At 48.4% G+C, this 18404-nt stretch overlaps 1 protein-coding gene across 1 annotated transcript; it reads right to left on the reverse strand.

Annotated features, from left to right (window-relative positions):
* Positions 1-268: 268 nt before the first annotated feature.
* On the reverse strand, positions 269-16745 carry CEACAM20 (CEA cell adhesion molecule 20). The gene is made up of 13 exons (XM_052656431.1): positions 16694-16745; positions 14421-14486; positions 13558-13836; positions 12581-12874; positions 8954-9226; positions 7051-7326; positions 6392-6415; positions 6086-6200; positions 5800-5885; positions 4708-4769; positions 4305-4340; positions 3414-3536; positions 269-322 (listed from the first exon to the last, which is right to left on the reverse strand). The coding sequence occupies exons 1-13, from the start codon at positions 16743-16745 to the stop codon at positions 269-271; spliced, it is 1740 nt and encodes a 579-aa protein (XP_052512391.1).
* Positions 16746-18404: the final 1659 nt, after the last annotated feature.

The raw sequence follows: 18404 nt of genomic DNA on the forward strand, positions 1-18404 counted from the left end.
TGACATCCCCAGCTTCTGGGTATCAGACCTTGGTCCTTTAATTCTGGATGGCTTTTGACTTGTTTCTATTGCTTTTAAAGAAACATGAGCCCAAAGCTTAAGATTTGGTGAGAGCTAGGGTCTAGAGCCTGAAAAAGACATCAAAACAGAATGTCACAAGGTTTGCAAAGAGAATGGCTGGAATATAATGTGTATGTAATAAACATCATTGAATATATGATTGAGCGTGACTTCTTTAGGATTTCTGGAGAAAGGATCTCTGCTTCCATTAGGTGGGACGGTTGATTTGGCAGTAGATGTTGTGTTCTGGATTCACAAGCACCTATTACACAAAGAGAAGAGGTGAGTTCCAGTTCTAGTGGGCTTTCCTGGGCTACTTGCTGTAGGGGCTCAAACTCTCTGGCATTCTCTTTTCTCAACCTTGAAAATGCCGGAAATCTTGCTTTCTCATTGTACTTCAGTCATGCTGACACCCTTCCATACCTGGGATGGCCTTTGCTTCCCCATTGTGGAGGACAGAGTCTAAGGTGACCCCCAGAATCCTCACCTCCTGGTATTCATGCATGTGTCTGTGCTTAGTCCCTCAGTCATGACAGATTCTTTGCCAGCCTATGGATTGTAGTGCACCAGGCTCCTCTGTCCATGGGATTTCCCAGGCAAGAAGACTGGAGTGGATCGCCATTTCCTTCTCCAGGGGATCTTCCCAACCCAGGGTTCAAACCCGGGTCTCCTGCATTGCAGGAGGGTTCTTTACCATCTGAGTCACCAGGGAAGTCCCCTGGTTTTCATGCCCTGATGCAAACCTCCTCTTGAGGGCAAGACCTGTGACTTGCATCTAACCATTTGAATATGGCAAAGGTGACAGGAGGTATCTGCTTACATTATGTGATTCTGTTATATAACAGTGTGACATCTGTCTTGGCTTTGAGGAAGCGAGATACAATGTTGTGAGCTGCCTATGGAAAGCACTGAAAGGACTGAGTGCAGCCTCCAGCTGACAGCCAGTAAGACACTGAGGCCCTCATTATGACAGCCTGCAAGGGACTGAATGCTTCCCACAACCGTAAGAGCTCAGACGTGGATCCCTTCCCAGTAGAGCCTCAGATGAGACCTGAGACTTGGCCAACGCCTTTTTTGCAGCCTTGGGGAAGACCCATCTGAGAATTGCCTGAACTCCTGATCCAGGAAACTGTGAGATAATAAATGTGTGTTGTTTTAAGCTGCTAAGCTTGTGGTAATTCTTTATGCAGCAATAGATAAAAAATACATTCACTTCAGGACCTTTTCCCTTGATGCTCCTCAACTCAGAACACTCTACTCCAAACCCTCTACGTTGTTTGCTCCGTCTCATCCCTTCAGAAGGTAGCAGACGCTGAGGTGGCTGAGCTGACACTCCTCCTATATCTTCCCTCTTGCCTGCTTCTATTGGAGAGACTGGGAAGGATAACAGCTAATTTTCCCAGCCTTCCTTGCAACAAGTGCCACACGACAGCATCCCGACCCAAGAAGACATAAGAGGAAGTTTAGTGGAAGAGCTTTTGCTCCACTGATAAAAAGGAACAAATGAGACTCCTTTCTCTTAGATCCTGATGAAAAGAGGGACCTAAGAGGCTATGTTTGTACCAGTTCACAGCTAATTAGAGAGCTGACAAACGTCAGCACAATCCATACAATGGCCTGAACAACTGTACTTCTCCTCTGAAGAATCTGAACCTAGAAACCTGTAGACAGTAGCAGAGGGTGTTGTCATATATAATTTGAAGCTATAGAGGAGCAGTGACCAGGAAGCTTGCATAGGAGTTCAAGCCGAACCAAAGAAAATGGAACAAATTCATTGATCAGCAAAAATGAGCAACCACTCTTATTACAATGTACAAGGCACAAATAAATACTTTTCCTTATTTAAAAAAAAAAAATGAGCAGCCATAAGAGAGAAAAACTTCCTGATTCTAATCCCCACGAGGCCCACAAGTAATTTCTGACATTGGTTACCTGAGATTTCTCAGTGTTTTCTCAATTAATCCCCACTTTAATTAACCTGAACTACTGTCAAGGGGTTTGTTTTTCTTATTAAAAATCCTGAAGATATTTAGACATTCACAGCTTTTGAGAATGGTTCATATGACAGGTAATGGAGCAGAATGGAATGTGGTACAACAGGGTGGGATGGATTTAAGAAGAATGAACAGGAAACAGAAGAGTGGGGCGGGGTGGGGGTGGATTGGGAGCTGGAGATTAGCAGATGCAAACTATTATATATGTGTGTGTATGGATACATATATATACAAATATATATGTATAACTGAATCACTTTTCTGTAAAGAAGATAACACCACATTATCTTAGTGAAGTAAATCAAGTAGACTTCAATAAAATAATTTTTTTTTAAGTAGAAATAGAATGGAAGGCAATGCAATGAAAGGGAACAGAAAATAATGAAACAGAACTGAATGGCAGGGGAAGGCATGAGGAAGAGGAAATGAAAGAAAGAAGGGAATGAAAAGAAACAGACTGAGAAGAAATGGAATGTGGTGGAATGAAATGAAAGCTGACCAAATGGAAATGAACGTAAATAGGACATCGACTAGAAAGGAGTGGACTAGTAGGGAACAGAATGAAAGGAGTGGATTAAATACGTGGGTGGAAAGAACAGGAATGATAGGGAACAGGAAGGAGAAGAATGGAAATGAAATAATCATGACATGAAAGTGAAATAATAAGAGTAATAAATGAAAGTTATGGTATGGAAATGGAAAAGTGATAACCAGGATTAAAATAGACAGAAATGAAATGTGGAAGAGATGAACAGGTGGGATTAAAAAGGAAAAATAAAAAGGAAAAAAAGGTAATAGGGAGACGTGGGAAAGAATGGAAAGGAATGAAAGAAGAAAGGAATGAAAGAAGAAAGAAAAAACGTGACACAATGGATGAAGCAGAATGGAATGGGATGGAATGCATAGGAATGCACTGAGTGGTGGGAAGCGATGACAAGGGATGGAATGGGAAGTAAGAAGAGGAACAGAAGAGATGGAAAGGAAATAAAAGGAATTTTATGGAAAGAAATGGAATGAGAGGGAGTGGAATGGAATGAAAAAAAAAAACAGAAATGGACTGGAGAGGAAACAGTTGGAATAAAATGAGAATAAATGAAATTAAATGGATAGAAAGTTAAACGGGTAGAGTGAAAATAAGTGTGATGGAAACACGGGATGGAGTGAAATGGATGGACAGGAAGGGAATGAAATGAAATGAACCAGAAAGTGATAGGATGGAAGGGGGTGCAAAGGGATTGAAAAGATTTTTGAAAGGAAATCTCTTGATAGGTTATCCTAACAGACTCTTTAGCAAGGAGGAAAAGGGAGATTGGTGGCAGCTCTCTGTCTGTCCAAAGACTCTGTGTGGCATAAAAATACCTCATAGTTTGACTCTGCATTTTCTTTTTGTGGAGTTGGGACCAAGGGTTGCGGTGCAAGTTTGGAGGATGGCTTCCTGGGGCCATGAGAATACCCGTCGTGGATGGCGGAAGATGATATCTGCTGCAAGTGAACAAAGAGATCAGTTAGGGCCCACAAGCAGTTTGTCTTAGAACCACAGCATCTGGAAAGTGCCAACGTGCACTCTTCAGAGATCCAGAGACAAAGAGATTCCCAACCAGGTTCTCTCAAAGGATCAGAAGCAGAAGTAGGTCTAAGACCAGAACTCTTCCTTTTCACCGGGCTACGTCTGCAACTTCTACTCCAAAACTTCCTTTGCATCCTGTCACTTGCGAGGCCGGTATTAGCTTATTTGCAACCCCGCTGCAAGCACTGGAAGCGGAAGCAGCATCGGGCAGGAGCTAGAATCCTAGGCTCTGACCCAGGGACTTCCCTGGTGGTCCAGTAGTTAAGAATCCGCCTTCTAATGCAGGGGATGTGGATTCGATCCCTGGTGGGAAACTAAGATCCCACAGGCTTTGGGGCGACTAAGCCCACACTGCAACTACTGAGCCCATGCACTCTGGAGCCCTCGAGCCACAACTACAGAGAAACCTACCACACTACCACAACGATCCCACACGCTGCAACGAAAACTTGGCGTGCTGCAACTAAGACCTGACACAGCCATAAATAAACAAATAAATATATTTTTAAAAGGAATCTAGCCCAGCTCCCTGTGAGGCCTAGAGGCACTTTCTTCCCATTCCTGGCCCAGCAATGCTCAATGAAAGATCTAGACAAGATGATTTCTCATATTTGTCAAATATAACATTCTCAGATTGTATTCCTTTGCAACTTCTTTAATAAAATCAAGCAAGGCCAACCTACCTCATATAATTGCTCTGGAGGGTCTACTGGCAGCATCTGGGGGGAAAAGAAAATAGTGAAGAGGTCCTGAGGCCTGGGATAAAAGATCACCCCTGGAAATTCTTGGAAATAGCTTAGGCCTCAGAGGCAGTTACATCTCTTCTGATTCCCAGAGGGGGCTCCAGGTTAGGCATTGTCAAGCAAAAGAGAAAGAAAACAAGAAGGAGAGATGAAAAAGCCATGGAAGGTCTTGAGATCCCCAGAGAAAGTAGGGACCCAAGCTACCACTGGCTGGGCATCCTTAAGAGAACATGCCTGAACTTCACCCCCACCCCACGAGGTGAGACGTAAAACAGCCCTGCTTGGCTGGGGAAGTGCCAGAGAGTCACAGGAGTAGATGGGGTGCCTCTGGAGAATTACCCACCTTTTTGACTGGTATCTGTCCTTCAATGGCAGGTACATTGGCATACATAAGCATGGGCCAGTCTAGAGAAAGTGAATGCCAGCCCAAGGCTGGAGTTAGGGAGAGATATGAGGGAAGAAGGGGCTTCCCCAGTGTCTCAGCAGTAAAGAATCTACCTGCAATGCAGGAGACATGGGTTCGATCCCTGGATTGGGAAGATCCCCTGGAGGAGGGCATGGCAACCCACTCCAGTATTCTTGCTGGTAGAATCCCATGGACAGAGGAGTCTGGTGGGCTACAGTCCATGGGGTCGCAAAGAGCCAGATATGACTGAAGCGACTGAGCATGCACGCATGCATGAGGGAAGGGGCGATTTGTCCAGGCAGAGCACTTCTATCCCCAGGAAGGATGTGGTAGAAACCTTCCTTCTTTTATCCCCAGGACTATCCCATCACATCTCCAGTGATCTTGACCTGGGAAGGTCTTGGAAATCAAATTCTGGGTTCGATAAGGCTGTTTGATGACACAGATGAGGGCAGAAGTCTTAAACCAAGCCCCAGGTACACCAGGGTCCTCTGTAGCCTGTGTTTATCATATATCCTTCCTGGCCTTGGTTTTCTTTTCTGTAAAACTGAGCTGAATTGGACAGTCTCCAGAGGACTTCTGCTTCAGGAGCCCATCTTACCAGAATCTTAGACCAGATATAGCAAAGATGTTTTGTTTTGCCTTTGGTCAGAGAAGGCTGCATGAGTTACTATATTGAGATGGACAATGAGACTTGTTTTGAATTTAGTAGTGAGGCATGTCATGACTGACTCTCTCTGCTTACAGCAATCCATTAACAAAGTTTTCTGAGAGCGAGAAAGACTAGAATGGCGGTACGTTGTCGTTATTTATGTTGTGGCTGTTGGGACAGGCAGAACTCCTCAGAGTTCTCGACCCTGATCTCATCCACTTTCCAGATGGGTGCATAGAGGGTCCAAGACTACAGGGCTTGCCCACGATGTCCTAGTGACCCAGGGGCGAAGCTGGGAGCAGAAGCCTGGGCTCTCTGCACCAGCCTCTTCTCCAGACCTCACTGCTGCCCTGGGTATCAGCTATGGAGTCACTTACTGCGATCGAGCTCTTCAGGTTGACCCTCTTCAGAAGTGGGTGTCGTGTTCTCATAGACGTTATCCTCTTTTGTTCTCCTTGAGAGCCTGAAACCCCAAGACCCTTGTTCACTATGCCTCTAGTCCTTGCCCATCTCCACAGGCTCTACCCATATCCTATGTCCGTTTTGGGCAACGTCCCAAACCTTCTCAGTTCCCAACAGGCACCACTCAGCACCATGGTCAGCAACCCTCCTACTGGGCAGGTCCTCCATAGGCCACATCCCCCACCCCATTCTGAGATTTACCCTTTGGCCTTTCCAGTGTGTATGAAGCAGCCCAGCCCTATGGCCAGGGCAATGACAGCCAGGATTCCGATGGTAATGCCAATGATGGCCCCTACAGACAGGGATGACCGGTGACCTGGGCAAGGAGAAAGAATCAGGACCTCATCCCTGTCCCCAACCTCATTCCCAATCTTGGGGCTTTATCTCCACTGTCATTTGATGAGCATTCATTGGGAGGCAGAAGTTTGTAGCAGTAATAGAATCATTTCTGGAGTCAAATGTTCTAAGTTCACATCTCAGCTGTGTGACCCTGGGCATGCTACTTACCTCTTTGTGCTTCCTTTGGCTCTTCTGTAAAAAGAAAGATAATATGAAGCCTACTCCATATTGTTGCTGAAAAGATTAAACAAATATGTATTCATTTCAGTAAATATAAGGTTCGATATGTTCGATGTGGGTGAAGTATTTAGACCCATGGAAAGTGATCAGTCAGTGTTGGTGTGATGACGTTACTGATTAAGATGATGAATCAGATATGGTCATCACAGCAAAGGGCTCTGGCAACTGGAAACCTGAGTCACCTTTGACTCTCTGGGGGCCTGTGGACACAGACAAAAGTAACTACTCTTTCTGAGTCTCATTCCCTCATTTGCAAAGTGGGGGAAATGGTACCTACTGTATAGGGATGTTCTGAAGATGAAATGAGATCACGAATTTTTTTTTTCCATTTTTTGACCACTTTGCAGCATACAGCATCTTAGTTCCCTGACCAGGGATTGAACCCCTGCCCCCTGCAGTGGAAGCACACAGAGTCTTAACCACTGGATCTCCAGGGAAGTCCTGAGTCTGAGTGTTAGTGGCTGGAATTCAACAGCTCTGGACTAGGAACCCGCCCATGCAGGACAGTCGGTGCCACACTCCAGTCCTTAGTAAGGGAAGATCAGAGTGCTAAGGCCAGCATCAGAGAAAGTCACCTGGACCCTCACCTGTGATGCTGACCATGACTGAGGCAGAGGAGGTCAGCATTGTGACAGAGTTAGAGGCTGTGCAGCTGTAATTCCCTTGGTGTTTCCAAGTCAGGGTCTCGATAACCAGCTGCTCCCCTTTGCACACACTGGTGTTGTCATGGGTCCAGTTAAACTCAGCATCCGGCTGGGATTCAGCCCAACACTTCAGGGTTATGCTGGAGTTGAGCTTCGCACTGATGGTGGTGTCCACCAGGGTCTCTGACCCTGTGGTGAAGTACACTCGATCGGGGCCATCTGCGTGCAGAGCCAAATATTATGCTCCATCCTCCACCGGTGAGATAACCTATTTTGTCCCATTCAGTTCCACATGTGAAGTTCTGCTTTCTTTTTTCCCCCTTCTCAATTCTAACTGAGGGAATTCCTGGGAGTCAAAGGCTCTTCCAACTGCTGCTGAAAGGAATCTCGGCAAGAGATCCCTTAGGTGCTGAGCAAGCAGAATGTAATCCACAACACGGAAGGGCCAAGTCCAAAACAAAACAAAACAAAATTAAAATCAGAAACAAAAACCCCTGCCCTTGCAAAAGTGAATTCTAACAAGGGAGCCTCATAAGATATTCAGGCTTCAGAAATTGTTGCTGTGTCCTGTGACATGTAGCCCCTAACTTCCAACATGTTTATAGTTCTTATAGTTCTGATGGTAGCTTAGGCCAAAAAAAAAAATCTTGGAGTCATTCTTGACTCCTCCCTTTCTCTCTTGCTTCATGTCAACTAGCAGTAAACCCTGTGACTTTGATATTTAAAATATATTCATGGCCTGATCGCTACAGCTGGCACTGGCTCAGCCTCGTCATTTTTTGATGGATGACTGTGGCTACCACGAGAGGACGCCTCATAGACCTCCATGGGTAAGAGTGGAACTGACCAAGGGCTCAGCTGCAGTACCCCACAATTCACTCCCAGACCTCTCCTGGGCGGCACCCTGCCAGTACCTGAGAGTGCTGGAGAAAGTAAGGGAGACCCCTTCCTGGGAGACCTGGGCTCCCGAGAGTCCTGACAACGTTGCTTAGACTCCATGGTGGTCTACATGCTCCCACCAACTCTGTACTCTGTCTTCCTCCCTCTCTCCAAGTACCTCGGTCTGAGGGCAATCCCACTTTTTTGAGGCTCCCTCCCTACATTTTTTGCACAAGAGCATTCCCTTAAGAAAATCCTTGCATGTATAATCCCACTGAATCCCATTTTGGGGTCTGCCTCTCCATGGAATCAGACAAAAACAACTGCATCACCTCCTCCCTCTCCCCTGTTCCCACCCTTTAGACAAGGGCCAGAGAGACTCTGTGCAAACCCCAGTCTAATCCGCTCTCTCCTCGGCTCAGAGCCTTTTGTAGCTCGAGTGTCCTCACCATGGCCCACAGGACCCTGTGTGGTCTATTACCCCCACTCTCCCAGCTTCTTCTGTTCCATTCTCCCTATAATTTATCTCTCCAGTTATCTTGGCCTCTGGGGATTCCTCTGACAGGCCAAGCAGAGTCCCACCTCCCCAGCCTTGGAACTCACTTCCCTTGGTCACCTGCACAGCTCTCTCCCTACCTCCTGCTGTACACATATCGCCTCCTCCAGGAAGCCTCTCCTGACCACCCCAGCCAGGACTGCAACACCTCCCCAGCTTCCCAGCCTTGCCTGTCTTTCTCACTGCCTCTAGTCCCATCTGACACAGCATGGATTTCCCCTTGTTTAGCTGTGTATGGTCTGTCTCCCCCAACTAGAACATAAAGCTCTGTGAGGGTGGCCTTGTCCCCTGCTCAGATATGCCTGTCACAGAGCAGGTGTTTGATAATTATGGGATGAGTGGCTGGAAGTAAGAACTTCAGCAAGGGAGAGAGGAGGAAGGAGGGGAAGGTCCAAGCTAGGGATGAGTCACAGCTGATGTTCAACTTCAGGGCTTCACTCCGTGCCTGGCTGCCCCAGTTCCAGACCTCACATGCATAGGGCCCTGTGTCATTCCGCCGAAGGCCATGGATGCTCAGGGTCCTGTAGTTGGCCACCAGGTGCTCACTGGGCAGGAGGAGCTGGTCCCCCAGGAACCACCATACTCCAACTCCCTCATGGGTGGTCTGGCAGGTCAGGACCACCAAGCTGGTGTGCTCCACAAGAGTCCGGTTAGGGGGCATGACATAAGGCTTGGTCACTCTTTCTGGAAACACACAGAGAGATGGGACAGGGTCCAGGGACACCCTATGCCAGCCTCCTGCCCATATGGGGCCCACAGGATTTCCCAGGGATGTGTGTTTATGTGGTGTGTGGCGTGTGTGTGTGTGTGTGTGCTTTGCATATGACTGCGCTGTGTGGGTGGTGCATCTAAGTCTTTTGTGTATGAGCGTGTGCTGTGTGACAATTATGTGACTGTGTTACAGGTTTTGTGTGTATGGAGAGTGTGGTATATGGATGAGTTTTGTGTGTGAGTGTGTGCTTTGTGTCTATTTATTTTTGCCTGTGCTGGGTTTTTGTTGCTGTATGAGGGCTTTCTCTAGTTGTGCTGTGTGGGGCCTGCGCTCTAGTTGCGGTGCGTGGGCTTCTTGTTGCGGCGGCTTCTCTTGTTGTGGAGCACGGGCTCTAGGGCGTGTGGCTCAGTAGCTGTGGTACACGGACTTAGTAGCTCCCTGGCATGAGGGATCTTCCCAGACCAGGGCCTGGACCCTTGTCTCCTGCGCTGACGACTGGACTTAACCACTGGACCACCAGAGAAGTCCCTTTTGTGTCCATCTACATGTGTGTGTTGTGTATACAAGTATTGTGGCTGTGAGGCATGGTGGTGTGTACATACATACATATATATATACACACACGTGCTTTGTGTGCAAGTGAGTACATGTTGTGTGTGTATATATCTTCTGTACGTGAGCATATGTTATGTGTCTGTGGTAATGCACGTGCTCTGTGTATATGTTGTCCTGTGTATTTACAAGCACAGCACATGTCTGTACATGCCTACATGCCTGGTAGGTGACTACTATGTGTGAAGTACAGTTATGTACTGTGTGTGTTCCGCACGTGTTGAGGGTGTCAAATGTGTGGTATGCGGGGTGTTTTCTGTGTTGGACATGAGGATGTCGAGTGTCTTGTGATATGTGTTGTGGGTGTCTATTGTGCGCATGCTATGTTTTGTGTGTATACGTGTTTTGTGAGAGAATATGTTGTGTGTCTGTGGTATTGTTTGTCGCATATTTGAGATGTGTGTCTGTGTTTTGTGAGTACTGTGCATGTGCTTTGCCTGTGTGTGAGCACGTCTATGCACATGTCGTGGGCTTTATGTGTATGTGTGGTGTGTGTGTTGTGTTATGTCCTGTGTGTTTCATGTATTATGTGTGTCTGTTGGGTACATGTTATATGTCGTGTGTGTGTATTATGGGCTTTTGTATGCTGTGTGTATGCGTTGTGTGTGAGTTGTATGTGTTGTGTGTGAGTTGTGTGTGTTGTGTGTGAGCTGTGTTGTGAGTTGTGTGTGTTGTGTGTGAGCTGTGTTGTGTGTGTTGTGTGTGAGTTGTGTGTGTTGTGTGTGAGCTGTGTGTGTTGTATGTGTTGTGTGTGAGTTGTGTGTGTTGTGTGTGAGTTGTGTGTGTTGTGTGTGAGCTGTGTTGTGTGTGAGTTGTGTGTGTTGTATGTGTTGTGTGTGAGTTGTGTGTGTTGTGTGTGAGTTGTGTGTGTTGTGTGTGAGTTGTGTGTTGTGTGTGTTGTGTGTCTGTTGTGTGTCTGTTGTGTGTGAGCTGTGTTGTGTGTGAGTTGTGTGTTGTGTGTGTTGTATGTTGTGTGTGTTGTGTGTGTTATGTGTGAGTTGTGTGTGTTGTGTGTGAGTTGTGTGTTGTGTGTATGTTGTGTGTGTTGTGTGTCTGTTGTGTGTCTGTTGTGTGTGAGCTGTGTTGTGTGTGTGTTGTGTGTATGTTGTGTGTGTTGTGTGTCTGTTGTGTGTCTGTTGTGTGTGAGCTGTGTTGTGTGTGAGTTGTGTGTTGTGTGTGTTGTATGTTGTGTGTGTTGTGTGTGTTATGTGTGAGTTGTGTGTATGTGTTGTGTGTATGTTGTGTGTGTTGTGAGTTGTGTGTTGTGAGTTGTGTGTGTTGTGTGCTGTGTGTGTGTTGTGTGTGAGCTGTATGTGTTGTGTGTGAGCTGTATGTGTGTTGTGTGTATGTTGTGTGTGAGTTGTGTGTGTTGTGTGTGAGTTGTGTGTGTTGTGTGTGTTGTGTGTGAGTTGTGTGTTGTGTGTCTGTTGTGTGTGTTGTGTGTGAGCTGTATGTGTTGTGTGTGAGCTGTATGTGTGTTGTGTGTATGTTGTGTGTGAGTTGTGTGTGTTGTGTGTGAGTTGTGTGTGTTGTGTGTGTTGTGTGTGAGTTGTGTGTTGTGTGTGTGTCTGGTGTGTGTCTGTTGTGTGTGAGCTGTGTTGTGTGTGAGTTGTGTGTTGTGTGTGTTGTATGTTGTGTGTGTTGTGTGTGTTATGTGTGTTGTGTGTGTGTTGTGTGTATGTTGTGTGTGTTGTGTGTCTGTTGTGTGTCTGTTGTGTGTGAGCTGTGTTGTGTGTGAGTTGTGTGTTGTGTGTGTTGTATGTTGTGTGTGTTGTGTGTGTGTGTTGTGTGTATGTTGTGTGTTGTGAGTTGTGTGTTGTGAGTTGTGTGTGTTGTGTGTTGTGTGTGTGTTGTGTGTGAGCTGTATGTGTTGTGTGTGAGCTGTATGTGTGTTGTGTGTATGTTGTGTGTGAGTTGTGTGTGTTGTGTGTGAGCTGTGTGTTGTGTGTGAGCTGTATGTGTGTTGTGTGTATGTTGTGTGTGAGTTGTGTGTGTTGTGAGCTGTGTGTTGTTGTGTGAGCTCTGTGTGTTGTGTGTGAGCTGTGTGTGTTGTGTGAGCTGTATGTGTGTTGTATGTTGTGTGAGTTGTGTGTTGTGTGTGAGCTGTATGTGTTGTGTGTGTGTTGTGTGTGAGTTGTGTGTTGTGTGTGAGCTGTATGTGTGGTGTGTGAGTTGTGTGTGGTGTGTGAGTTGTGTGTGGTGTGTGAGCTGTGTGTTGTGTGTGAGTTGTATGTGTCTGTGGTGCACATATGTGTATCTGCGATGCATGCATGACTGTTTCTTTTTTGTTGGCCGTGTCATGCGGCATGAGGAATCTTAGTTCCCCAACCGGGGATCAAACCCAGGCCCCCTGCACTGGGAGCGCACTCTTAACCACCAGAATACCAGAGAAGTCCCCTGCATGTGTGATTGTTATGTGTGTGCGTCCATGCGTGTATGGGGTGTGTGAGTGCTGTGTTAGTATTTGTATGTTTACAGAATCGCCTCCCACACTTAATGAGAATAAAGAGACAGACACCCCACAGACAGCCTCCAAAGCCTTCTGGAGGATGTGCCAAACAAAGACCCAAGTCCTACCCTGTGACCAGAGCCACAATCTGCCACCAGCCACAAGGGAAAGCCCCACTCCACTCCGTCCTCCTCAAGCTCTAGGACGTCAGTGCAGCCCAGATTCTCAGAGACACAAAGGAGAGGAATGGGGGAAAGAGACTCACCAAGGACGTGGACTTCGACAGTACCCTCGAGGGACATCTGGGTGGCAGTGTTGGACACCAAGCATCTGTAGGTGCCCTCGTGTTCCTTGGACATGGCATGGATGGTAACATTGCTCATGTTGAGGAACAAGCTCGTGATGGGCTTGGAGTCATTGGGGAAAACCCATGAATATGAGGCTTGTGGGTAAGACTCAGTTTCTGCCGAGAAGGTCACATCGGAGCCCTCCATCACCTCAACCGTGTCCCCGTTGTCTACACCAGGCTCCACCTTGATCGTGACTGAGTCAGGGCCATCTGGAAGGACAAGAACAATTGTAGCAGCAACAACAGCATCAGTGAGAGAGCCCTCTTGGGGGACCCAGGCAGGAACTTTTCTCTTCTCTCCCCTCAAACTCTGGAACCATTACAAAGGAGATGTTAAGAGTCTGACCGTGAGGATATGTCACGTACCTCCCTGGGTAAACCAGGAGTGAAAGACACGCCTAAAGCATGCCAGCAAGGGACCTCCCTGGCCATCCACTGGGTACGAACTTGCCTTCCAATGCAGGGATGCAGGTTTGATCCCCGGTCGAGGAACTAAGATCCCACATGCCGTGGGGCCACTATGCCTGCGCTGCAACTACTGAGCCCAGGTGCGCTAGAGCCTGTGCTCCACAACAAGAGAAGCCCCCCTGTCACCCAGAGCAGTAAAAATAAAAACTACATAAAAACATAAAGCATGCCGGCAAGTGCTCTTTCCTCACGACTACTTAGGCATTATTTTGGATCAAACATTCGAAAGTTAAGGAGCTCAATTTTAGGCATGTCACATTGGACGTTCCCAGGAGAATCCAAGTAGAGATGTCAAACAGCTATGTGTCTGGAGTTCAAGGATGGACAAGTCCGCATTTGGATGATATGTGAGGCTGTGAGACTGGATGACATCACTGAGGAAGTGGGTGTTGCTGAGGGGCTGGGGGGAATGGAAAGGGACTCACAGTACACAGTCAGGTAGGTGGGGTCACTGCTCTTGACCTCGCGGACACTCCAAGCTTCACACTGGTACATCCCAGCATCCTGCCGCTGGACAGTGAGGATGGTGAGGGTCTTGCCATCTGCGGACAGCTGTATGTGCTCATTGGATGGCAGGGGCTGGTGGTTGAAGACCCAGTGGATGGTGATGTTGACGTCCGGGGTGCCACAGTAAAAGGTCACATTTTCCCTGTGCTCTATGACTGTGCCCTGGCTGACTGAAAGGGTGGGCTTGGCCAGAGGTTCTACAGAGGGAGAAACAGAGTAGGCGGAGACAGAAGCGGAGACACAGGTGAAGGACAGACCAGGCAAAATACAGTCACAGAGGGACCCCGAGAAACAGGGAGAGGTTGGAATTGCAGGCAGACACCCCTCAGCTCCATGACTGGCCTCCAATGCTGGATCTAGTTCTCATTCTAGGTGTGATCTTGGGACCCTCAAGTCTCCTCTCCCCCAGTAAATGAGATGTTGCAAATAAAACAGAAGGTCAGGGGCATGATGGTGGGTCAATTATTACTGGCTGCAAAGAAGTCAAGCTTGTATTGGGGATAACAACCAGGTCCCTCTACCAATTTTCCCTAGCCCCAGCCAGGACAGCCACCCCTTCACAACCCCCGCCCCCCTCTCCAACACAACCGATTGGACCAGTTGTTGCCTGACTGGGCCAATCGGGTTTGTCCTGTTGGGACTTTGGGCATGGAACCCTGATGAGTACTTGAGGGTGGATATACAGACCAGAATGAGAGCCTTGTTTTCTGTGCCCTGAATCTACCGTGAGTTTGGGGTAACCAAGGGGCCCCAAATGTAGACAGAACAATATCCTTCTCACTTTGGGTGATGGCATCACGGGAGATTTGGGCTGCAGCTGCCAAGCTCCACACAGTCAAAAGTGAGGCTGGAGGGAGAAAGAGGAGGCATTCAGGGAGGAAGGTGCATTGGGGGTGTCCAGTTGTGGTCTTTCTAAGTGGAGGGAGGTCTGAGGTCATGAATGGGGCCCTCCACCCCTAGAGGCTTAACTTTTACTCACTACTTCCTGGCTATGTGACTTGAGACATGTTTTATCGTCGCCGAGCCTCAGTTTTCCCAGCTCTAAAATGGGAATAATATCGTCTGCCTCTTAGGATTGGAGTGGGTGGTAATGAACACTGACCAATTTTAACTGGGTCCCCTGAGGGTCAGTGTGCTCTGTCCAGTGATGCTCATTCCATGGAAGATGCCTCTCCCTTCCACTGAGAGGTAAACAAATGCTCAGATCAGTGAAATCACTTTCCAAGACTAGATAGTAAGCATCAGAAGCTAGACTTAAACCTGGCTTGCCAGTTCCTAAAGACTTTGCTCTCAACACTGTGCAGTTCCTCTGGTCCAGGGATGGGCACAGAGCCAGCCCCCAATAAAGGGGAACTTCTTCTGTTATCTTTGATGGGAGAAATTAACCACTTGCCCTCAGGCAGAGGGGAGAAAAGGGAAATAGATAGCATGAGCTTTCAGTTTTCCATTTGGCCATTCTGCACACAGTTTTATGGACGTTCAGAGACTGTGGGCATAGGTGAGGATGCCCAACTCCAGCAGCTATGGTCATGTGCCGCCGACCTTGAAACTCTTGTCCTTGCCCTAACCATCAGCCCAATTAACAAAGGCAGGCAGCCATGCCTTTCTCCAGCCCTCAGATGACCCCAATTTAGATCAAGCATTGCCCCATCCCCTGCTCATTTGGGTTAAAGACAAGGGCTCTTAGGAGCAAATATGGACTCTGATAATGATAGTGGACTTTGTCTATTATCATGGGCAAGCGGCTTTCTCTTTGTGAGCCTCAGTTTCTTCAACTGCAAAACGGTGGAACGGTAGAACTTAGCACACCAGGTTATTGTGAGGTCTGATATCAGACGTGACAGTTCACAGTGTTAGTCACTATTATTAGCACTTAGTTATTATTACTATTATTGTCATTGTTACTTCCTGTGCTTGTAATAACTGACAATGGAAAAGCATCTGAAGTTCTCTATCCTCAGTGCTATTGGAGGTCAAGTCCATAGGCTCATGCATTGGAAGGACTGACGCTGAAGCTGAAGTTCCAATACTTTGGCTACCTGATGGGAAGAGCCAGCTCATCGGAAAAGACCCTGATGCTGGGAAAGATTGAAGGCAAAACGAGAAGGGGTGGCAGAGGATGAGATGGTTAGACAGCATCACCAACTCAATGGACATGAATGTGGGCAAACTCCAGGTGACAGGCAGGGACAGAGGAGCCTGGCGTGCCCTTCAGGGCTGGCATAACCTCTCGTTGCCAGTCTCACTCCTGTCTGTTAGACTCCAGCTCTGGTTCTCTGTCTCTCCCCGCCCCGACTCCCCTGAATCTATTTACCTGTATGTATCTTGAAAAGCTTTCTTTTTAAAAGCAATTGACTTTGAACATGCGTGCATTTACGGCTGTGCTGCGTCTTCGTTGCTGCCTGGGCTCCTGTCTAGCTGCGGTGCTCGGGCATCTCAGCGTGGTGGCCTCTCTTGCTGTGGAGCACCGGCTCTAGGGCATGTGGGCTTCAGCAGTTGCAGCACACCGCATTAGTTGCTCCACAGCATGTGGGATCTTCCCAGGTCAGGGATCGAACCTGCGTCTCCTGCATCGGCAGGCGGTTCTTGACCACTGAGCCACCAGAGAAGCCCTGAGGAGTTTTTTGGCTCTTTGTCCTCAGTCTCCCTCTCTGCTCTCTCTTTCCCTCTGGTACAGTTTCCGCTGTAATTTTCACTGTCTCTTGCCTCTCTCTGGTTCTATGGCTCTGATTCCATCTCTCTCTGCTCCTCTGTGTATGTCTTTGCCTCTTTCTCTGTCCCCCTTTGTCAATCTCTCTCTTATTTTATTTGGCTGCACTGGGTCTTAGTCGAGGCATGTGGGATCTAGCGTTCTGACCAAGGATTGAGCCTGGGCGCCCTGCGTTGGGAGCTGGGAGCGTGGACTAGACTGCTGGGGAGGTCTCTGTCAACCTCTTGTGTTTGTGTTTAATCCTGCCTCTATCTCCGTTTCTCTCTTGTCTCTATTTGGGTCTCTTTCGTGCACATGTACACACCCACCCTCCCCTCCCCACCTGAAGGGAGCCGGACACTCACCTGAGAGCAGGATTCCTGCCCAGCGGTGGCCCCGTGGGTCAGCGCACTCCATGGGTCCTGACACCCGACTCGAGAGCGCCAAGCTATCTTCCCGGCTTCCGCACGATGACCCGGTCCTCACTCCGTCCGCAGCCTCTCCAGCTCTCTTCTCTTCCCCTCTGCCCAGCTGCATACTCACAGGCACTTCGGTGACAGTGGCTCCCGGGACAGACAGCGAGGGTGGCAGGGGAGGAACTTTGGCTGCACCTTTCTCAGCCCTCTACCCCAGGCTTTACTTTCCTCCTCCTCCCAGCACGGAGAGAACCAAAGTCCCGATGTCCCCGGAACCCCGGGGTTTCCCCCAAGGCGCGGAAGGAGGAAGAAGCCCCGCCCTCTGGCCCCGGATCCCCTTGAAAATTACGCCTCTTCCCATTCAAGGCCCACTAGGATGGGGGTGTGGGCGCTGCCAGGGAGAAGCGGTGCCAGGGAGAAGCAGTGCCAGGGAGGGGCAATTTAAGAATGTCAGCGTTAAAGGGACCAGGAACTGAGATTATAATGGTCAACAGCTACAAAAATAAAGTCAATAATGATGGCTCCTGGTTATCCAGAGCTTAATAAAACAGCGCCAGGTTCACCATGCGCTCAGTCATGCGCTCAGTCGCATCCGACTTGACCCCCCCTGACCTGTAGCCCGCCAGGCTCCTCAGTCTATGGGATTTTCCAGACAAGAATACTGGAGTGGGTTGCCATTCTCTTCTCTAGAAGTTCACCACTAGCTGCCTGGAAATACAAAATGAACTGAAGTGACACGTGATATGGAGTCCTGGTCACAAACACGCTGGAGTCCGAAGGGCGGGATGCCCGGAGTTGGGTGGGGATATCCCCAAGGGGTACCTGACTCAGCCTTCCGGGAGGAGGCAGGGAAGACTTCTTGGAGGAGGGGACATCTGAGCTGAGACCTGGAGGATTAAAAAAAAAAACAAACAAACCCTGTATCTGAGTGTTAATTCATTAAAAAAAAATTCCCTTTGAGTAAGACATGCTGTTGGGAACGGTAGAAAACCAAGATTGAATGTAATCGACCCGGTCAGAGAACTATCTTCAACCTATTTCTTTTACTTCAGTTCATTCATTCCTTCATAATAACAGCTGTTCCCCAAACTCTTCCTCTGGGCTGATTCCTGGACCTAATAGTATATAATAATACAGAAGAAATCTCCAGTTCTGCCTTCACAAGCTCAAGGTCCAGCAGGGCAGACAGACCTGTCCCCAGTCAGTGATGACCCGGAGTGAGTGGGGGTGGGGTGGGGGAGCCCAGAGTGGGTGCCTGACCCAGCCTGAGGGTCAGAGATGGCTTCCTGAAGGAGAGGGCATCAGAGATGAGGATGCAGGGATGAGCCAGGAGGCGAGTCTGGTAGGCAGAGGGAGCGGGATGTGAGAAGGTGCTGAGTTGGAGGCACAAAGAAAATTCAAGTGGCTCCAGAAGAGAGGAAGTGAGAGGGTGGGTGGTTCAAGATAAGGTTGAGAACACTCCATTGTGATTACTTAGGCCAGGCGGGGCAGTTTGGCATCAGGGGAAAGCCATCACAGCTCACCTCCAACAGCAGCTGCTCCTGTTTGGGTCCCATCCACGCCACAGCACTCACCAAGGATCTGCTCCAGTGAAGCCTGAGGCTGAGCAACCCCGCTCTGGAGCCAGACTGCAGGGGCTGGAGTCCTGGCTCCTCTCCCT

The sequence above is a fragment of the Budorcas taxicolor genome, chromosome 18 (assembly GCF_023091745.1).
Source record: "Budorcas taxicolor isolate Tak-1 chromosome 18, Takin1.1, whole genome shotgun sequence".
NCBI classification, from domain to species: Eukaryota; Metazoa; Chordata; class Mammalia; order Artiodactyla; family Bovidae; genus Budorcas; species Budorcas taxicolor.

Bases quoted from the DNA above. Each gene is read 5' to 3' on its own strand.
- CEACAM20 (XM_052656431.1), bottom strand. From the start codon at position 16,745: ATGGAGTGCGCTGACCCACGGGGCCACCGCTGGGCAGGAATCCTGCTC. The intron at 5,886-6,085 runs GTAAATCTCAGA...TTGGGGTTTCAG, and splicing joins CACACTGGAAAGGCCAAAGG to GCTCTCAAGGAGAACAAAAG. The intron at 323-3,413 runs GTATTTTTATGC...TTTGTGTAATAG, and splicing joins ATGCAGAGTCAAACTATGAG to GTGCTTGTGAATCCAGAACA.